We start from the raw sequence: 19,885 nt of genomic DNA, 5'->3' as shown, positions 1-19,885 counted from the left end.
GGTGGCCAGTCCTTTTCTGGCTGTGCCGGGTGGAGATTATAACAGAACATAGCCAAGATGTTCAAATGTTCATAGATGACCAGCAGGGTCAAATAATAATAATCACAGTGGTTGTAGAAGGTGCAACAGGTCAGCACCTCAGGAGTAAATGTCAGTTGGCTTTTCATAGCCGACCATTCAGAGTTAGAGACAGCAGGTGCGTCAGAGAGAGAGAGTCGAAACAGCAGGTCCGGGACAAGGTTCCATAGCCACAGGTCAGGGTTCCATAGCCGCAGGCAGAACAGTTAAAACTGGAGCAGCAGCACAACCAGGTGGACTGGGGACAGCAAGGAGTTATCATGCCAGGTAGTCCTGAGGCAGGCCTCAGGTCCTCCGAGAGAGAGAAAGAAAGAAAGAACTAGAGAGAGCATACTTAATTTCACACAGGACACTGGATAAGACAGGAGAAATACTCCAGATATAACAGACTGATCCTAGCCCCCCGACACATAAACTATTGCACCATAAATACTGGAGGCTGAGACAGGAGGGGTCGGGAGACACTGTGGCCCCGTCCAACGATACCCCCAGTCAGGGCCAACCAGGCAGGATATAACCCCACTTACTTTGCCAAAACACAGCCCCCACACCACGAGAGATATCTTCAACCCACCAACTTACTACCCTAAGACAAGGCCGAGTATAGCCCACGAAGATCTCCCCCATTGCACAAACCCAATGGGGGCGCCAACCCGGACAGGAAGATCACGTCAGTGACTCTATCCACTCAAGTGACACACCCCTCCTAGGGACGGCATGGAAGAGCACCAGTAAGCCAGCGACTTAGCCCCCGTAATAGGGTTAGAGGCAGAGAATCCCAGTGGAGAGAGGGGAACCGGCCAGGCAGAGACAGCAAGGGCCGTTCGTGGCTCCAGTGCCTTTCCGTTCACCTTCACACCCCTGGGCCAGACTACACTCAATCATAGGACCTACTGAAGAGATGAGTCTTCAATAAAGACTTAAAGGTTGAGACTGAGTCTGCATCTCTCATATGGATAGGCAGACCATTCCATAAAAATGGAGCTCTATAGGAGAAAGTATTGCCTCCAGCTGTTTGCTTAGAAATTCTAGGGACAATAAGGAGGCCTGCGTCTTGTGACCATTGCGTACGTGTAGGTATGTACGGCAGGACCAAATCGGAAAGATAGGTAGGAGCAAGCCCATGTAATGCTTTGTAGGTTAGCAGTAAAACCTTGAAATCAGCCCTAGCCTTAACAGGAAGCCAGTGTAGAGAGGCTAGCACTGGAGTAATATGATCACATTTTTTGGTTCTAGTCAAGCTATTTAGAAAAGCCTTACCTTGAAAGACGCCTTTGGACTGATGGGATGTCTTGCTCACTGATGGAAAAATGTGATTCAGATAAGAGGACAAAACCGGAAATTTGAATATTTTTAGTGGCATATCCAGAGACCAAAAACCTGATTGTAAATCATTCATTTTTTATGATATACCGCCCAGGAGGGCGGGGTGCTGCTAGTAATTGTTAAAAGAATAACACCAGCTCTGGGGTTCACTCTCACTTTTAGATAAAGTTATACAAGCATTAGACACATCAGAAGGGTAATTGCTTAGCGCCGTGAAAATATTGGCCCCTGTTATTTTTGGCATATATTGTCCCCGTTTTGCACATATTGTGAAGAATCCTTAGTCAAGTCAACATTTTGTTAGCAATTCCAGAGAAAGAACATTAACAATTCTACTTAAGGCAGTGCTTCTAGGTATGAGATGTATAAAAGAAAGTCAAGAATCTGGTGTCTGAGTACTCATTGGAGAGGTGTCCATGGTTAGCTTTCTAGATGAATGAAGCCAGAAGCTAGCATCCTGGCTGGGTCCACAATAGATTGATACACAGCATTGAGCCTGGAGGATGAGACAGTACAGGTATCCCTCAGTTTTATGACATATTATTGAGTCATAATCACGACTGCTTAACTAGTGAATCTCGAGGTCATAGTGATATTCACCAATGTCATAGTAACCACTAACCAGACAAACTGTTATTACTAACTATGTTATGATTGTGATGTAATCAATCAATATGTATGTAATCCATTATTGCATAGTATTTTCTGACTGTCTATATGGAAGAAATGTGGTCATAATTATGACAAACAATTCCAACCTTTTTCCAACAATAGTCTTATAGGCCAATATCTTATTCAGTAATTTTCTCATACTGTGGCGTATATACCAAACTAATAACAAAATGCCAAGGACCCTACCCAATCAACATAATAATATCAAACGCCTGCCTCCTACAAACCAAATGCCCACCAAGTTTTTAGGATGATCACATCATAGTTAAGGAAAGTCATGGGTTTCACCCTTGGCGATAGAACATTTTAATGCGGCGGAAAGTAGCCTAGCGGTTGAGCATATGGTTAAGAGCGTTGGGCCAGGAACTGAAAGGTCGCTGGTTCGAATCCCCGAGCCGACTAGGTGAAAAATCTGTCGATGTGCCCTTGAGCAAAGCACGGTACACTTTACTTGACACCCAGCGTTATGTCGCGGTCGTAGCCATGTCATAATATGGTCATAAAACTGCCATGACTCATATATTTACACTTGTTGTGTCATATATTGCACTATTTTATGACACCTAGTAGTTTTTTGGGGTATCTGTACTTTACTCTTAGAATTTTTGACAACTTCTACTTTTACTTCACAACATTCCTAAAGAAAATAATGTACTTTTTACTCCATACATTCTCCCTGACACCAAAAAGTACTCGTTAGATTTTGAATGCTAAGCAGGACAGGAAAATGGTCCAATTCACGCACTTACAGTATCAAGAAAACATCTATGGTCATCCCTACTGCCTCTGATCTGGTAGACTCACTAAACACAAATGCTTCGTTTGTAAATTATGTCTGAGTGTGTCCCTGGCTATCCGTAAAAAAAGAAAAGAAAATAGTGCCGCCTGGTTTGCTTAATATAAGGAATTTGAAATGATTTATACTTTAACTTTTGATACTTAAGTATATTTTAGCAATTACATTTACTTTTGATACTTAAGTATATTTAAAACCAAATGCTTTTAAACTTTTACTCAAGTAGTATTTTACTGGGTGACTTTCACTTTTACTTGAGTCATTTTCTTTTAAGATTTACTTTTACTCAAGTATGACAATTGTGTACTTTTTCCACTACTGCTTATAAGCCATATAGACCTAGCACGTATAGATCTAGTACATATGTCAGTCATCAGTCAAAAAGAGGGTGTCTTGTCCTGCTCCTGAAATTAGCTTCTGCATTCCTCTCAGTCATCAGCAACAGAGCATTGGGGTAGGTGCATGTCTGACATCAATGAGGGCACAATTACAATAATCATTTAATATAGTCAATTTTAGAAAATGACAATGAAAATGAAAATGATAACATAAGCATACTGTTGACAAGTAGGCTATGGTTTAATGGAATGTTTTGCCTTGTGTGGTAGGTTTTGTGGGTTTTGACCCTCTTATGTAGGTGTCATAACCAGCCATAAAGTAACGCAATATGTCCCATTAGGTCTAAATATATGTGTCATGACAGTGTTATGACAAGTTATGTCAGCTGTTATGACATATATTATGACATAGTTATGACCATATCAAAACGTGTTATGACGCTGGGTGTCTAGTAAAGTGTTACCCACAGTTAACCCTAATGGCTCCTGTAAGATGCTCTAGATAAGAGCGCTTGCTAAAATGTAAATAGAATCTGTCTTTCCCAACCAATTTTTTATTAGCCTATCCCCAATTTTTTCTTCTACATTGATTTAATAAGAAGTTTCAGGGGGAACAGAAAGCTAGGTTGAAAATAATGTATCCCCGGCATAGAGCAGGATAGAGGCATCTAGTGGCCAAAAGGCTGTTATAAACTGGTTGGTTTGAGCCCTGAATGCTGATTGACTGACAGGCGTGGTATATCAGACCGTATACTACGGGTATGACAAAACACTTATTTTTACTGCTCTAATTCTGTTGGTAACCAGTTTATAATAGCAATAAGGCACCTCGGGGGTTTGTGTTATATGGCCAATATACCACACCCCCTCAGGCCTTATTGCTTAATTATAGCATTGGCAGCACCATTGAGGGCTTCCATCATTTTAATGTAGTCAACTGGGTGGGACTTCAAACTTTATTGGCTGATCCCTGCTGATGACCCTGTTGGAGGGAGTAGCCAATTGTGAAGAAGAAAATGTACTACTTCTGAATGGAGATTGCCTTAATGGCGGTGCCCGTGTGCTCACAGACAAAATAATGGGAACTAACCTGAACTAAAATATGAACGCAATATGTAAAGTGTTTGTGCCATGTTTCATGAGCTGAAATAAAAGATCACAGAAATATTCCATACTCACAAAAAGCTTATTTCTCTCAAATGTTGTGCACAAATTTGTTTACATCCATGTTAGTGAGCATTTCTCCTTTGCCAAGATAATCCATCCACCTGACAGGTGTGGCATATCAAGAAGCTGATTAAACAGCATGATCATTACACAGGTGCTGCGGACAATAAAAGGCCACTCTAAAATGTGCAGTTTTGTTACACAACACAATGCCACAGATGTCTCAAGTTGAGGGAATGTGCAATTGGCATGCTGATTGCAGGAATGTCTACCAGAGCTGTTGCCAGATAATTAAATGTTAATTTCTCTACCATAAGCCGACTCCAACGTCGTTTTAGAGAATTTGGCAGTACGTTCAACCGGCCTCACAACCGCAGACCAAGTGTAACGATGCTAGCACAGGACCTCCATATCCGGCTTCATCTCCTGTGGGATCGTCTGAGACCAGACACCCGGACAGCTGATGAAACTGTGGGTTTTTACAACCGAATAATTTCTGCACAAACTGTCAGAAACCGTCTCAGGAAAGCTCATCTGCAGTTCGGCGTCATAACCGACTTCAGTGGGCAAATGCTCACCTTCTATGGCCACTGGCACGCTGGACAAGTGTGCCCTTTACGGATGAACCCCCATTTCAACTCTACCGGGTAGATGGCAGACAGCGTGTGCGTTGTGTGGGCGAACAGTTTGCTGATGTCAATGTTGTGAACAGAGTGCCCCATGGTGGGGTTAGTTATTGGGCAGGCATAAGCTACGGACAACGAACACAATTGCATTTCATCTATGGCAATTTGAATGCACAGATATACCGTGACGAGATCCTGAGGCCCATTGTTGTGCCGTTCATCCGCCGCCATCACCTCAGGTTTCAGCATGATAATGCACGGCCCCATGTCGCAGGGATCTGTACACAATTCCTGGTATCTGAAAATGGTCTAGTTCTTCAATGGCCTGCATACTCACCAGACATTTCACCCATTGAGAATGTTTGGGATGCTCTGGGTCAACATGTATGACAGCGTGTTCCAGTTCCTGCCAACATCCAGCAACTTCGCACAGCCATTGAAGAGGAGTGGGACAATGTTCCACAGGCCACAATCAACAGCCTGATCAACTCTATGCAAAGGAGATGTGTCGTGCTGCATGAGGCAAATGGTGGTCACACCAGATACTGACTGGTTTTCTGATCCACACCCCTACCTTTTTTTTAAAGGTACAGTAAGTGTCCTGCAATATCCTATATTGTCCACCAGAGAGCGGTGGTGTTATTGACTTTAGATCCAAATTGAATAAGGCACCTTGGACAGGAGTTGAGAATCAGATCTGGCATACTCTGATGGCTGGAGAAACTATTTGTTATAAGAAATGCCTACAGCATTATAAAAATCTGACAAAATACATTTAATAATACTGTATTATAACACTAATAGATTTAGTGAGTGTATATACAGTACCAGTCAAAAGTTTGGACACACCTACTCGTTCAAGGGGCTGTTCTTTATTTTTACTATTTTCTGCATTGTAGAATCATAGTGAAGAAGACATCAAAACTATGAAATAACACGTATGGAATCATGTAGTAACCAAAAAAGTGTTAAGCAAATCAAAATATATTTGAGATTTGAGATTTTTCAAAGTAGCCACCCTTTTTCTTGATGACAGCTTTGCACACTCTTGGCATTCTCTCAACCAGATCATGGGGTAGTCACCTGGAATGCTTTTCCAACAGTATTGAAGGAGTTCCCACATATGCTGAGCACTTGTTGGCAGCTTTTCCTTCACTCTGCGGTCCAACTCATCCCAAACCATCTCAATTGGGTTGAGGTCAGGTGATTGTGGAGGCCAGGTCATCTGATGCAGCACTCCATCACTCTCCTTCTTGGTCAAATAGCCCTTAAATAGCCTGAAGGTGTGTTGGGTCATTGTCCTGTTGAAAAACAAATGATAGTCCCACTAAGCTCAAACCAGATGGGATGGCGTATTGCTGCTGAATGCTGTGGTAGACATGCTGGTTAAGTGTGCCTTGAATTCTAAATAAATCACTAACAGTGTCACCAGCAAAGCACCCCCACACCATCACACCTTCTCCTCCATGCTTCACGGTGGGAACCACACATGCAGAGATCATCCGTTCACCTACTCTGCATCTCACAAAGACACGGCGGTTGGAAACCAAAAATCTCAAATTTGGGCCAAGCAAGTCTCTTCTTATTATTGGTGTCCTTTAGTAGTGGTTTCTTTGGGGGGGGGGGGGTCTCAATATCAGGAAGGTGTTCCTAATGTTTGGTATAGTCAGTGTATACAAGGTTGTTATCAAAATGAATCAACAAAGAATATGAGAAAATTAACATAACTACAGTATATGAAGAAGTCAAGATTAGAAAAGAAAGAAAAGTAGACCAGTTTCCAAAATATATCCAGAATTTATTCGCGTTCGAAGAGGATTATCAGGCTAAAGTCAGGCTATTTAAAAACAAATAGTTTTAACCTCATATCTGGTCCTATGGGATCTAAATGACCTCATTATGAAGATTTTGACAGAGAGTGGGATATGCAATCTATTCAATTTAGGAAATGAGGGTCAAGGTGGTTTCTTAGTACAGAATATTAAGCGATTAATCAATCTTATTCTCTTTGACAAATTCTACACTTTGGGACAGGCATATGACACAGCGGGATTTATCATATCTTGCCGGAACAGTACTGGTCAGTTCTAGTCTATAAGCTAATCATCTATGTTTGCATCTATTGACAATGAAATAATTGGTTTACTTTGTGCTGTAAGTAAGGAGCCCTGCACAAGACTTGTGCGAGCAGGAATGGCTCATAGGAGCTGGAGTCGTGTTTCTGTAGCATGAGACAGTTTGATGTACACCACCTCGACAGGACACTTGTCTTACCCCCAATCTCTCTCCTTAATTCTGAGTGCCAAGCAGAGACGCACTGGGTACCAGTTTTTGTCTTCGGTATGACTTGGCCGGGGATCAAACTCCCAACCTTCCAATCTCAAGACAGACACAAGGCAACAAGGCCACTAAGTGCTGAGTTAGTCAACAAAAAGCCTAGCCAGTAAAGGACTTCCACAGGAATGTGTACGTGTAATATGTGACAACAATTTTACATAAACCTATTTTTCAAGAATAGTGTTAATCTGTTCTCTTTGCACAAACAGATAGACATTTTTTTCCCGGAAATCTCTGAGGAAACACAAATCTGGACAAACGGATCACATTCTAATATTGAAATGCTGACTGTCAATTTCTTCACCTCAAAAACATCAGGATCATAATATCTATTCCTAACAGTGACCCCTCTGAAAAGCTCTCCACTTCTCTTCCCCGTCTCCCTCTCCCTCTCTTTTTGTTGTTGTTGGTATTGATCCCCATTAGCTGTTGCGAAAGCTGCAGCTACTATTCCTGGGGTCCATACAGAACATGAAACATGACATAATACAGAACATTAATAGACAAGAATAACTCAAGGACAGAACTACATACATTTAAAAATGGCACACAGCCTACATATCTAGGTCAAATAGGGGTGAGGTGTTGCTTTATCTGTTTTTTCAAACCAGGTTTAAAAAAACAGCAATATGAGATGGAAGGGAGTTCCATGCAATAATGGCTCTATATAATACTGTACGCTTTCTTGAATTTGTTCTGGATTTGCGGACTATGAAAAGACTCTTGTTGGCATGTCTGGTGAGGTAAGTGTGTGTGTCACACTTACCCCACCAGACACACACACACACACACACACACACACACACACACACACACACACACACACACACACACACACACACACACACACACTCACACACTCACACACAGATCTTCCTCTCCTTACACCACAGTGAATTGCTGAGCTGTTTATAAGGTGCTCCACTTTGACAGGGACTTGACTCATCCAATCCAAGCTTTCGCTGTCTGTGTGGGGCGGGGACTCTGGGCTGCTAGTGCTGAAAGAGAGTTTTGAAACTTACCTAGAGTGTCTGTTGATGGGAGAGTCTACACTGCAGCCGAGAGAGAGAGAGAGAGAGACTTTCACTCTCTCCTATTAGATGGACTGAGCAGGAAGAAAGAAAACGGATAAAATCAAAAGCCAAAGACTTTGACTTAAAATCAAAGCAAGTGTGTTCAGTAAAAAGACTTGTTCCATACTGCCATGGCAGACAGCATGATTGAGGAGTCTGACTACTACCCTGGGAAGGATGATCTGGACTGGGGATATCAGGAAGGTAAGGGCTTTGGAGGTTTTTAGTAAACACTTGTGTACCGAACACTTGTTTCCTTTTCTCTCACAAAACATAACTTTCTTTACCATTTAGGCACTAAACAATGCATTGATATGGAAATTCTTTCTTCTCAGATATAAACAGAAAAAATAGCCATCTCTTCTCTCTCGTTCTCTATTCTCTCTTTCCCCCTCTTTCGTTCTCTCTTCTCTCTCTCTCTCTCTCTCTCTCTCTCTCTCTCTCTCACACATACAGTAGGTAAAGAACCCAAAGAAGGTAGGGTATTTTGATCAATGCACTTCTTATTGGGGTAACTTGATCATGCAAATGATGTATAGAGCTGAACTTGAGATTCTGGAGTCACACCCATGATTAAGTATTCTAAGAGAGTAGTGGTCTAGCTACCATGCTTTTATGGTTCTGGGCTTTTAAGAACTCTTGTCCAGGGCACCATTGTGTGCATTGTCTCAAAATGCCTCTGGGCTCTTGGAGGGTAATTGTCAAGGTTTCCAGTAGCTGGAAAAAAACAAGAGAGCTTTTATAACCAAAGTCAAGAGCTAAACTTTTAGTAACTAATGTTGTTATTGGTGTTGACTTGAAATAAAAAGAATCTGGTTGGTAGGGGATAAAGTCAACCATACACTGAAAGAGAAGAGAGGACTTGTCTGTAGCGCTAACTAACTTAGCCTCATAAGCCAATGACTGTTTCCGCACATTCTTTTTATTCTGTTTTTCACACTGTGTATTCATATATTCACACAGCTCATTCTAATATATCTACTACTCTACATTGCATTTTGTTACACTGTTTATTCACACGGTGTATTTATATACTGGATTCTTGACATGGCTCACTGTCATTTATCTACCTCTGTACATTTCATTCTTACCCACTGGGCACACACTGGTTGAATCAACGTGGTTTCCACGTCATTTCAATGAAATTTCGTTGAACCAACGTGGTATAGATGTTGAATTGACGTCTGTGCCCAGTGAGTAGTATATATTTTTGTATACGCATAGATTGCATTTGGATTACTGATAGTGTTGTTTGGCTTGTTAACTGGATTTGATGTGTGACATTTGTGATTTCTTGTTCTAGTTTTTGATTATTATTTGTGTACTTGTTTGACATTTTACTGCATTGTAAGGAACGAGTAACAAACAATTCGCTGCACCGCTATAACATCTGCTCAACTGTGTACGTGACCAATAAAGTTTGATTTTGTGCTCGGGGCTCTCTCTGCGATTCAAAGCAATGGTTTCATCATCTTAATTACAACTCTAAATGTGTGTGTGAGGTCAGACATTTCAGAGTGGGAGTGACTTTGTCCAGTTTATGTCCCATCTGGGGACTAGAGACAGAGATATATACTCTAGGTGGGTGTGTCCCTGACAGATTGAGTTATCTAAAATCTGATATGACAAATTGAGTTTTGCACTCTCTCTGCGCTTACAGCCAAGTGATAAATAACTTTGAAATAATTCAGGGCATGCTATGGAAAGAGCAGAGACCTAAGACCGCTAGCTAACAGAATGTTCTTACAAAGTGTGAAAAGAAGTGACAATGAGAAGGAGAAGATTGACAATGTGACAATGAGAAGTACTCTTTGTGGAAAATTGAAGGAGGGGGTATGACGAAATATGAAAAAGAGAGGAAGATAGTGTCAGTGAGGTATAGACAGAGAGGAAGAGGATCAAGTAAAAAGAGAGAAAGTGTGAGCGGTGTTAAGAAAGAAGCGCGAGAACATCCTTGTGTCCCTCTGGTGAGGGTTATTCCTGGTACAGACTCCCCAAGTGCTCAGTTCAGTGACACTCAGGGATTGGTGTACTCTTAGCCCAGTTTAGCTTCAGTGTGTGTGTGTGTGTGTGTGTGTGTGTGCGTGCGTGTGTGTGTGCGTGCGTACACATTTGTGTGTCCTCAGGTATACTTTGTTTATGCTTCTTGTGTATTCAAAGGCTGGATTTACACTCCACCAGACATACTCCGTCACCACTTTGTGACTTCACCACACACCATAGAGGACTCTGCATGGAGGTCTCAGTGCAAGCCAGAGGTTGTAACCTCACTGAGGTTACACTAAGGAGAGCATTTGGTGGAGTTCAAGTCTAAGTTGTGTGGGTTTTCAGGTGTAGAGTGGGGTTTGCTGTTCCCTGATGCGAATGGGGAGTACCAGTCCCCGATCAACCTGAACTCCCGGGAGGCCCGTTATGACCCTTCTCTCCTGGACGTGGGGCTCACGCCCAATTATGTGGTGTGTCGGGACTGTGAGGTCATCAACGATGGACACACCGCACGCATCATTCTGAGGTCCAAATCAGGTGAAAGTTGATATTACATTACCACAGTATCATCAAAACAATGAATGGGTTAACTGTACCTGAACACTCCACTAGACTGGGGATCTTGCATACACCTTTTCAATGAGCTCATATTAGCCGTAATAACTGAACGTTGAGTCAATGACTGTGTGCTGCGTGTGATACACACTTAGAGAAATCAGAGTTGCACCAGAATTCAGACCTACATTCAAAAACCCCAGGTAATTTAATGTGGTCTTCATTTCCTGTGTCTGCTCTCCCATGACACTCTGGGTTTCCTGTCTGCAGTGGTAACTGGTGGCCCATTGCCAAGTGACCACGAGTATGAGCTGCATGAGGTGCGCTTCCACTGGGGCAAGGAGAACCAGCGGGGGTCAGAACACACCGTCAACTTTAAGGCCTTCCCCATGGAGGTATGAGTCTCAGCCACACACACACACACACACACACACACACACACACACACACACACACACACACACACAGTCTACTTCAAGGCCATGACCATGGATGTTTGTCTCAGTTAGAGGCCACTGTCCCGGTACTCAGACAGAGGGAGTTGGTATGTTATTTTCACATAAAACAAGGTTATTTCAGGTCAGGGCTTTTGTAACGGAGTCCTGTATGGCTCAGTTAGTAGAGCAGGGATGTAATTCCTTGGGCCACCTATACACAAAAATGTACGCACAAATGACTAAGTTGCTTTGGATAAAGCATCTGCTAAATGGCATTTCTTCTTCTTATTATTATTATACAGTATATTAGCTCATTACTATGTTTCATGTATTTACAAATCACTGAGACCATTGATGTAAACAAGCGTTTGAAAGGCCCTGAAGAAGCTATGCCGCTGGTGCTTTGGCTTTATAAGCTTCCTTCTCTATCACAGGTGCTTGGTACTCTATTTCAAATTGAAGAGTGCACTTACGTCCCATACACCTGCTCTGTCTCGGCCCTGTCTTCTACAGCCTCATTCTGCCTATGATCTTTCTGTCTGTCTGTCTGTATCTTTCTTTCTCTGAATATCATATGTGGTTGATCTCTTTTGTGATCAACTTCCCTATAATATGATACAATATAAACATGATACAATAAGTGTGCTTCCCCCCCAGCTCCATCTGATCCACTGGAACACAACGCTGTTCAACAGTGTGGAAGAAGCCCTGGCGAAGAAGAACGGAGTTCTCATCATCGCTCTGTTTGTGCAGGTATTGATTGGTTCACTCTGTAGTGATATGAGTCCTCTCTTCTCATGGTTAGTATGGTTAGAGACTTGTCAACTTGGTACTGTAATTTATATCATATCATATATTCATATGAGCTTTGACACTAAAGTCAACATATGTCCACTTGTTTTTGAATTGGACTGAGAAAACCCCCAACATTCAAATAACCACAATAACATTTGATTGACGTGAGCTGGCTTGAGGCTTACTGTTTACCTAAACGTATAAAACCGTCTGTTTTAAGTGAACCCATCACTTTGTCCTTCCTGGTTTTGAAAGCTCCAAGAGTTTCCCCGCCCACCACCACATCCTGGCAGGACTCACGTCAGCAGCCCCATGTTAAGACCTGTTAACGTCACAACATAATGCTTATATGTTAGGACAGTGATATTCGAACTCGGTGTCGCAAAAACTGCAGTGGGGTCGCCAAATTATTAATATTATTTAAATATTTTTTTATTTTTTAGGAAGAGTACAGATTATTGTATGGGACGTTTTTGAGATAGAATTTCAAAAATGTAATTGGTTTATTTTCATTTTGATAAGAGATTAAAATGTAACGAATTGAAGGTTATTTGTTAATGTAAAAATCGAAATGGATGCATTTTTAATTAAGGTTGTGTCATTATATTTGGGGTGGGGTGGGGTCTTGAAAAAAATGCTAAAACAAATGGGGTCCCCAGAAATTCTGGCAGAAAAAAAGGGTCCCTGCTGAAAAGGTTTGAATACCACTGTGTTAGGACCTTCTTTCCTTAACTCTTTTTGACTCAATGCCCTTGACGTTGTTTCCTTCAGATAGGGAAGGAGCATCTTGGGTTAAAGGCCATAACAGAAGTGCTGCAGGACCTACAATACAAGGTAAGACGTTGCTGTCCATTTTGTTGTCCAAGTGATATTGTTATGGCGATGATGTTATGGCCAAGTGTCCATTTTATCATTTTGGATAAGGGACGTTTCATAAAGGAGAATAAGTTGTCTTTTTAATTCTTAGATTTCAATCTTCTGATAAAATGTTAGCTTAATGAAATGCCTGCATATATATTATTTATTATAAGTTTAAATTTGTCATTTTTATTTCTTTATCTTTTATAGTTTTCATGATAAATTACTGATATGACCTAAGGGTGTAGAAGCCAAATGCTTAACTGAGAGATAGAGGAAGACATACAGAACATAGACATTGAAATTAGGGTCCGTGCTATCAGGGTCCTTGGGACGTCCCTACTCCAATGAAGTTGACATTTAAAAGGGTTAAAGTAAGGGTTAAGGTTAGGGTAAGGGTAGGAGTTCAAGTCCCAAGACGTCCCTACCCTAAATAGCATTAACCATCAAATTAGGCAGTTAACAGACAAATCAGCAGAGCTGCAACGGTTGGAGCATGCAGCAATTTATTAATTTATTGATTTTTCAACGAAACCTGATGCAATTAATGCTCCAGATTGATTTGAGACCATGTGAAACATTTAAGATTAGACAGGAGAAATGTTGATGCAGAATGTGAAGGAAGAGGTCCAGTAGTACAGATGACATGGTGGCTAAATGAAGAGTACATTACAAATGAAGCAAAACAACCAATATTCTTTGTTTTATTTTGACTTATCTATACAGGGGAAGACCAAAATAATACCGTGCTTCAACCCCAACACACTACTTCCTGGTGAGTCCTTCATCTAATTGTGTATAATTCCTGCTTGCATGTATGGTGTGACACAGTATTAGATGAAGTTATGGTATGTGTTTGTTGCTCCCTCCAGACCCTCTCCTGAGAGACTACTGGATGTATGAGGGCTCCCTGACCACACCTCCATGTAGTGAGAACGTCACCTGGATCCTGTACCGCTACCCACTCACTATCTCACAGTTGCAGGTAGGCCATCTGACACAATGGCCTGGTTCAAGCAATTACATCAGCAGTTGTCACACTTAAATCTTTTGTCTTGCCAATTCACCCTCTTCATACACAATCAATGTCTCAATTGTCTCAAAGCTTAAAAATCCTTATTTAACCTGTGTCCTCCCCTTCATCTACACTGATTGAAGTGTATGTAACAAGTGACATCAATAAGGGATCATAATGTTTTGTACACTGTGTACTGCCGACGTGATCGCCCGATGTGGTCAACAACAGGCTATTCTGTTACGATGTCGCCGAAGAACCATCTACCAGCCCCGGCCCACTAGCTTTTCTGAATGCTGTGTCCCCTGCTCGCTTAGTGTAGTAGTGACAACCGAACGGCACCCTGACTCACCTATTGCTGCTCTTTTGACCCTATGATCACTCGGATACACAGCTGATGCCCCCTGGACTGTTTCAATAACACGGTACCTGATTTTGTTTACCTGTCGGCCCCAGCCTTGAACTCAGGTCCTGTATGTACCTAACTAACCCGCTCTGCCCATTCATCGACATTTACCCTTTGTTGTCTTAGCTCTCCTGATCAACACCTGTGATTGCTTTATGCCTCTCTCTAATGTCAGTATGCCTTGTCTACTGCTGTCTTGGCTAGTTCTTATTGTTTTATTTCACTGTACAGCCGTCAGTCCCGCTCAACATGTCTTAGATAGCTCTTTTGTCGCACCCAGACTTCACCTGGCTTAACTGGTGCCTCCAGAGACTAAACCTCTCTCATCGTCACTCAACACCTAGGTTTACCTCCACTGTACTCACATCTTACCATACCATTGTCTGTACATTATGCCCTGAATATATTCTACCATGCCCAGAAATCTGCTCCTTTTATTCTCTGTTCCCAACGCACTAGATGACCAATTCTTACAGCCTTTAGCCATACCCTTATCCTATTCCTCCTCTGTTCCTCTGGTGATGTAGAGGTTAACCCAGGCCCTGTAGCCCCTAGTTCCACTCCTATTCCCCAGGCGCTCTCATTTGTTGACTTCTGTAACCGTAAAAGCCTTGGTTTCATGCATGTTAACATTAGAAGCCTACTCCCTAAGTTTGTTTTATTCACTGCTTTAGCACACTCCGCCAACCCTGATGTCTTAGCCGTGTCTGAAATCCTGGCTTAGGAAGGCCACCAAAAATTCTGTAATTTACATCCCCAACTACAACATTTTCCGCCAAGATAGAACTACCAAAGGGGGTGGAGTTGCAATCTACTGCAGAGATAGCCTGCAGAGTTCTGCCATGCTATCCAGGTCTGTGCCCAAACAGTTCGAGCTTTACCTTTTAAAAATCCACCTTTCCAGAAACAAGTCTCTCACTGTTGCCGCTTGTTATAGACCCCCCCTCAGCCCCCAGCTGTGCCCTGGACACCATATGTGAATTAATTGCCCCCCATTTATCTTCAGAGTTCGTACTGTTAGGTGACCTAAACTGGGATATGCTTAACACCCCGGCCGTCCTACAATCTAAGCTAGATGCCCTCAATCTCACACAAACTATCAAGGAACCTACCAGGTACAACCCTAAATCCGTAAACACGCACACCCTCATAGATATCATCCTGACCAACCTGCCCTCCAAATACACCTCTGCTGTCTTCAACCAGGATCTCAGCGATCATTGCCTGCGTCCGTAATTGGGTCCGCGGTCAAACGACCACCCCTCATCAATGTCAAACACTCCCTAAAACACTTCAGCGAGCAGGCCTTTCTAATCGACCTGGCCCGGGTATCCTGGAAGGATATTGACCTCATTCCGTCAGTAGAGGATGCTTGGTTATTCTTTAAAAGTGCTGTCCTCACCATCTTAAATAAGCATGCCCCATTCAAAAAATGTAGAACTAAGAACAGATATATCCCTTGGTTCACTCCAGACTTGACTGCCCTTGACCAGCACAAAAACATCCTGTGGTGTACTGCATTAGCATCGAATAGCCCCGCGATATACAACTTTTCAGGGAAGTTAGGAACCAATATACACAGGCAGTTAGGAAAGCAAAGGCTAGCTTTTTCAAACTGAAATTTGCATCCTGTAGCACTAACTCCAAAAAGTTCTGGGACACTAAAGTCCATGGAGAATAAGAGCATATCCTCCCAGCTGGGAAACACTGTCACCACCGATAAGTCTACAATAATCGCTAATTTCAATAAGCATTTTTCTATGGCTGGCCATGCTTTCCAGCTGGCTACCCCTACCCCGGTCAACAGCTTTGCGCCCCCCACATCAACTTGCTGTTCTGAAAGAGCTGCAAAACCTGGACCTCTACAAATCAGCTGGGCTAGACAATCTGGACCCTCTCTTTCTAAAATTATCCACCAAAACTGTTGCAACCTCTATTACTAGCCTGTTCAACCTCTCTTTCGTATCGTCTGAGATCCCTAAAGATTGGAAAGCTGCCACAGTCATCCCCCTCTTCAAAGGGGGAGACACTCTAGACCCAAACTATTACAGACCTATATCTATCCTACCGTCTTTCTAAAGTCTTCGAAAGCCAAGTTAACAAACACATCACCGACCATTTAGAATCCCACCGTACCTTCTCCGCTATGCAATCTGGTTTCCGAGCTGGTCATGGGTGCACCTCAGCCACGCTCAAGGTGCTAAACGATATCATAAGCACCATCGATAAAAGACAATACTGTGCAGCCTTCTTCATCGACCTGGCCAAGGCTTTCGACGCTGTCAATCACCACATTCTTATCGGCAGACTCAACAGCCTTGGTTTCTCAAATGACTGCCTCACCTGGTTCACCAACTACTTCTCAGATAGAGTTCAGTGTGTCAAATCGGAGGGCCTGTTGTCCGGACCTCTGGCAGTCTCTATGGGGGTGCCACAGGGTTAAATTCTCTGTATACATCAATGATGTCGCTCTTGCTGCTGGTGATTCTCTGATCCACCTCTACGCAGACGACACCATTCTGTATACTTCTGGCCCTTCTTTGGACACTGTGTTAACAAACCTCCAGACGAGCTTCAATGCCATACAACACTCCTTCCGTGGCCTCCAACTGCTCTTAAATGTAAGTAAAACTAAATGCATGCTCTTCAACCGATCGCTGTCTGCACCTGCTCGCCCGTCCAGCATCACTACTCTGGACGGTTCTGACTTAGAATATGTGGACAACTACAAATACCTAGGTGTCTGGTTAGACTGTAAACTCTCCTTCCAGACTCACATTAAGCATCTCCAATCCAAAATGAAATCTAGAAACGGCTTCCTATTTCGCAACAAAGCTTCCTTCACTCATCCTGCCAAACATACCCTTGTAAAACTGACTATCCTACCGATCCTTGATTTCGGCGATGTCATTTACAAAATAGCCTCCAACACTCTATTCAGCAAATTGGATGCAGTCTATCACAGTGCCATCCGGTTTGTCACCAAAGACCCATATACAACCCACCACTGCGACCTGTATGCTCTCGTTGGCTGGCCCTCGCTTCATATTCGTCACCAAACCCACTGGCTCCAGGTCATCTATAAGTCTTTGCTAGGTAAAGCCCCGCCTTATCTCAGCTCACTGGTCACCATAGCAGCACCCACCCGTAGCACACGCTCCAGCAGGTATATTTCACTGGTCATCCCCAAACCCAACTCCTCCTTTGGCCACCTTTCCTTCCAGTTCTCTGCTGCCAATGACTGGAACGAATTGCAAAAATCACTCAAGCTGGAGTCTTATATCTCCCTCACTAACTTTAAGCATCAACTGTCAGAGCAGCTTACCGATCATTGCACCTTTTCACAGCCTATCTGTAAATAGCCCACCCTACTACCTCATCCCCATATTGTTATTTCTTTTTTTGCTCCTTTGCACTCCAGTATCTCTACTTGCACACTCATATTCTGCACATCTATCACTCCAGTGTTAATGCTAAATTGTAATTATTTCACCACTATGGCCTATTTATTGCCTTACCTCCCTAATCTTACTACATTTGCACACAGTGTATATAGATTTTTCTATTGTGTTATTGTCACGGCCGTCAAAGGAAGAGGACCAAAGCGCAGCGTGGTGAGCGTACATATTCCTTTTATTAGGTGATGACGCCGACAAAACAATAAACAATACAAAAACAACCGTGAAGCTTAAGGCTATGTGCCACAAACAAAGTTAACTTCCCACAAAGAAAGGATGGAAAAGGGCTACCTAAGTATGGTTCCCAATCAGAGACAATAATAGACAGCTGTCCCTGATTGAGAACCATACCCGGCCAAAACATAGAAATACAAAATCATAGAAAAACAAAACATAGAATGCCCACCCCAAATCACACCCTGACCAAACCAAATAGAGACATAAAAAGGCTCTCTAAGGTCAGGGCGTGACAGTTATTGACTGTACGTTTGTTTATCCCATGTATAACTCTGTGTTGTTTGTGTCACACTGCTTTGCTTTATCTTGGCCAGGTTGCAGTTCTAAATGAGAACTTGTTCTCAACTGGCCTACCTGGTTAAATAAAGGTGAAATAAGAAAATATAGAAAATAACCAGAATAGGGCTCACATGGAAGGAGGAGTTTAAAATAGCCCAGGACAGGCTATGCTACAGTAAAATGCTAATATTTATCCACACCATAATCACTACACAGAACACTTAATTAATCTATCACCACTCATTCCCTTCCATGTAACTTCTCTCTCTTTCTTCCTCCAGTTCCCTAATTTCCCTCATCTCATCACTCTCTTTCTCATCCCTCTCTCCCAGATAGAGGAGTTCAGAAGGCTGAGGTCCCATCTAAAAGGTGCTGAGCTTCCTGAGGGAAACGATGGGATGTTGGGAGACAACTTCCGCCCCACTCAGCCCCTTAGTGACAGGACGGTCCGGGCTGCCTTCCAGTGACACCCCCTCCCCCAGTCCATCCTCCATGGGAAATACCTAGCTACATGTTCCACAGGTAAAGGTCAACAGTTAGACTGTTCTGAGCCCCTCACAACCTCACATATAGTTTCAGGCCCTTAGAAGGTTTGTTTTTAGAAGTTGTGGCCCTCTTTCTTGCGGAGAGGTACTTTTAGCAATACAGCCAATAGTTTAGCAGCGGTCATGAGTGGCGCAGCGGTCTAAGGCACTGCATCGCAGTGCTAGAGGCGTCACTACAGACCAGGGTTTGAGCCCATGCTGTATCACAACCAGCCGTGATTGGGAGTCCTATAGGGGGGCGCACAATTGGCCCAGCGTCCAGGTTATGGGAGGGTTTGGCTGGGGTGGACTTTACAAGTAGGCCGTCATTGTAAATACTAATTTGTTCTTAACCTACTTGCCTCATTTAAAAAGGTTAAATAAATAAAAAATATTGATGCATAGCCTAGGTTCTTCCATGACCTGGATTGATGGATAATAATGTATACCACAAAGAACCATGTATCAGGGTCACATTGGCTTGCCCTGGAAGTTATAGTTTAACGGAAATAGGTCAGGTATTTCCCAGAGGTACAATCATAATGGTACCACTAAACACTGGAGCAGTGGCAGAGCTATAGTAATAATGAGCTAACCCAGTTCTCCCACTAATCTAGGACTAGCTGTGTTGTGTGTGGACCGGAGCGATATATCTATTTTAGAGCTAGCATTGGGAACACCTAGGATACTGGCAAATTACTCATTTTGAAAGGAGTGGGTGGATTTGGATGTGCTCAATTGAGGGCACATGGACAAAGTGTGTCTAGACTCACAACTGTATTATGCAAACAGTGAAGAGAAAGAACAGGATTGTATCAGAGAGCCAGATAAGCCCATTGTTTGGTAGTTTGACAGTGTAAGTATAAGTATATCAACGTTTCAACTGGGTGGAAAAGGTTGTATAATAGTTGTGAGCTGCTAT

The 19,885-nt window shown here is 42.7% G+C and overlaps 1 protein-coding gene across 2 annotated transcripts; it reads left to right on the top strand.

Annotated features, from left to right (window-relative positions):
* The first annotated feature begins 8,544 nt into the window (after positions 1–8,544).
* Positions 8,545–18,906, top strand: LOC120019800 (carbonic anhydrase-related protein-like). 2 transcript variants are annotated; one of them, XM_038963212.1, is made up of 8 exons: positions 8,545–8,617; positions 10,745–10,936; positions 11,225–11,349; positions 12,049–12,144; positions 12,958–13,020; positions 13,771–13,819; positions 13,917–14,029; positions 18,772–18,906. In XM_038963212.1, the coding sequence occupies exons 1-8, from the start codon at positions 8,545–8,547 to the stop codon at positions 18,904–18,906; spliced, it is 846 nt and encodes a 281-aa protein (XP_038819140.1). The 2 variants fall into 2 exon arrangements, with proteins under 2 accessions (XP_038819140.1, XP_038819141.1); XM_038963213.1 differs by lacking the exon at positions 12,049–12,144.
* Positions 18,907–19,885: the final 979 nt, after the last annotated feature.

This window comes from Salvelinus namaycush, chromosome 25 (genome assembly GCF_016432855.1).
Source record: "Salvelinus namaycush isolate Seneca chromosome 25, SaNama_1.0, whole genome shotgun sequence".
NCBI lineage: Eukaryota > Metazoa > Chordata > Actinopteri > Salmoniformes > Salmonidae > Salvelinus > Salvelinus namaycush.
This window is presented reverse-complemented; position numbering and strand designations above follow the sequence as displayed.

Bases quoted from the DNA above. Each gene is read 5' to 3' on its own strand.
- LOC120019800 (XM_038963212.1), top strand. From the start codon at position 8,545: ATGGCAGACAGCATGATTGAGGAGTCTGACTACTACCCTGGGAAGGAT. The intron at 10,937-11,224 runs GTGAAAGTTGAT...TCCTGTCTGCAG, and splicing joins CATTCTGAGGTCCAAATCAG to TGGTAACTGGTGGCCCATTG. The intron at 13,820-13,916 runs GTGAGTCCTTCA...TGCTCCCTCCAG, and splicing joins CCCCAACACACTACTTCCTG to ACCCTCTCCTGAGAGACTAC.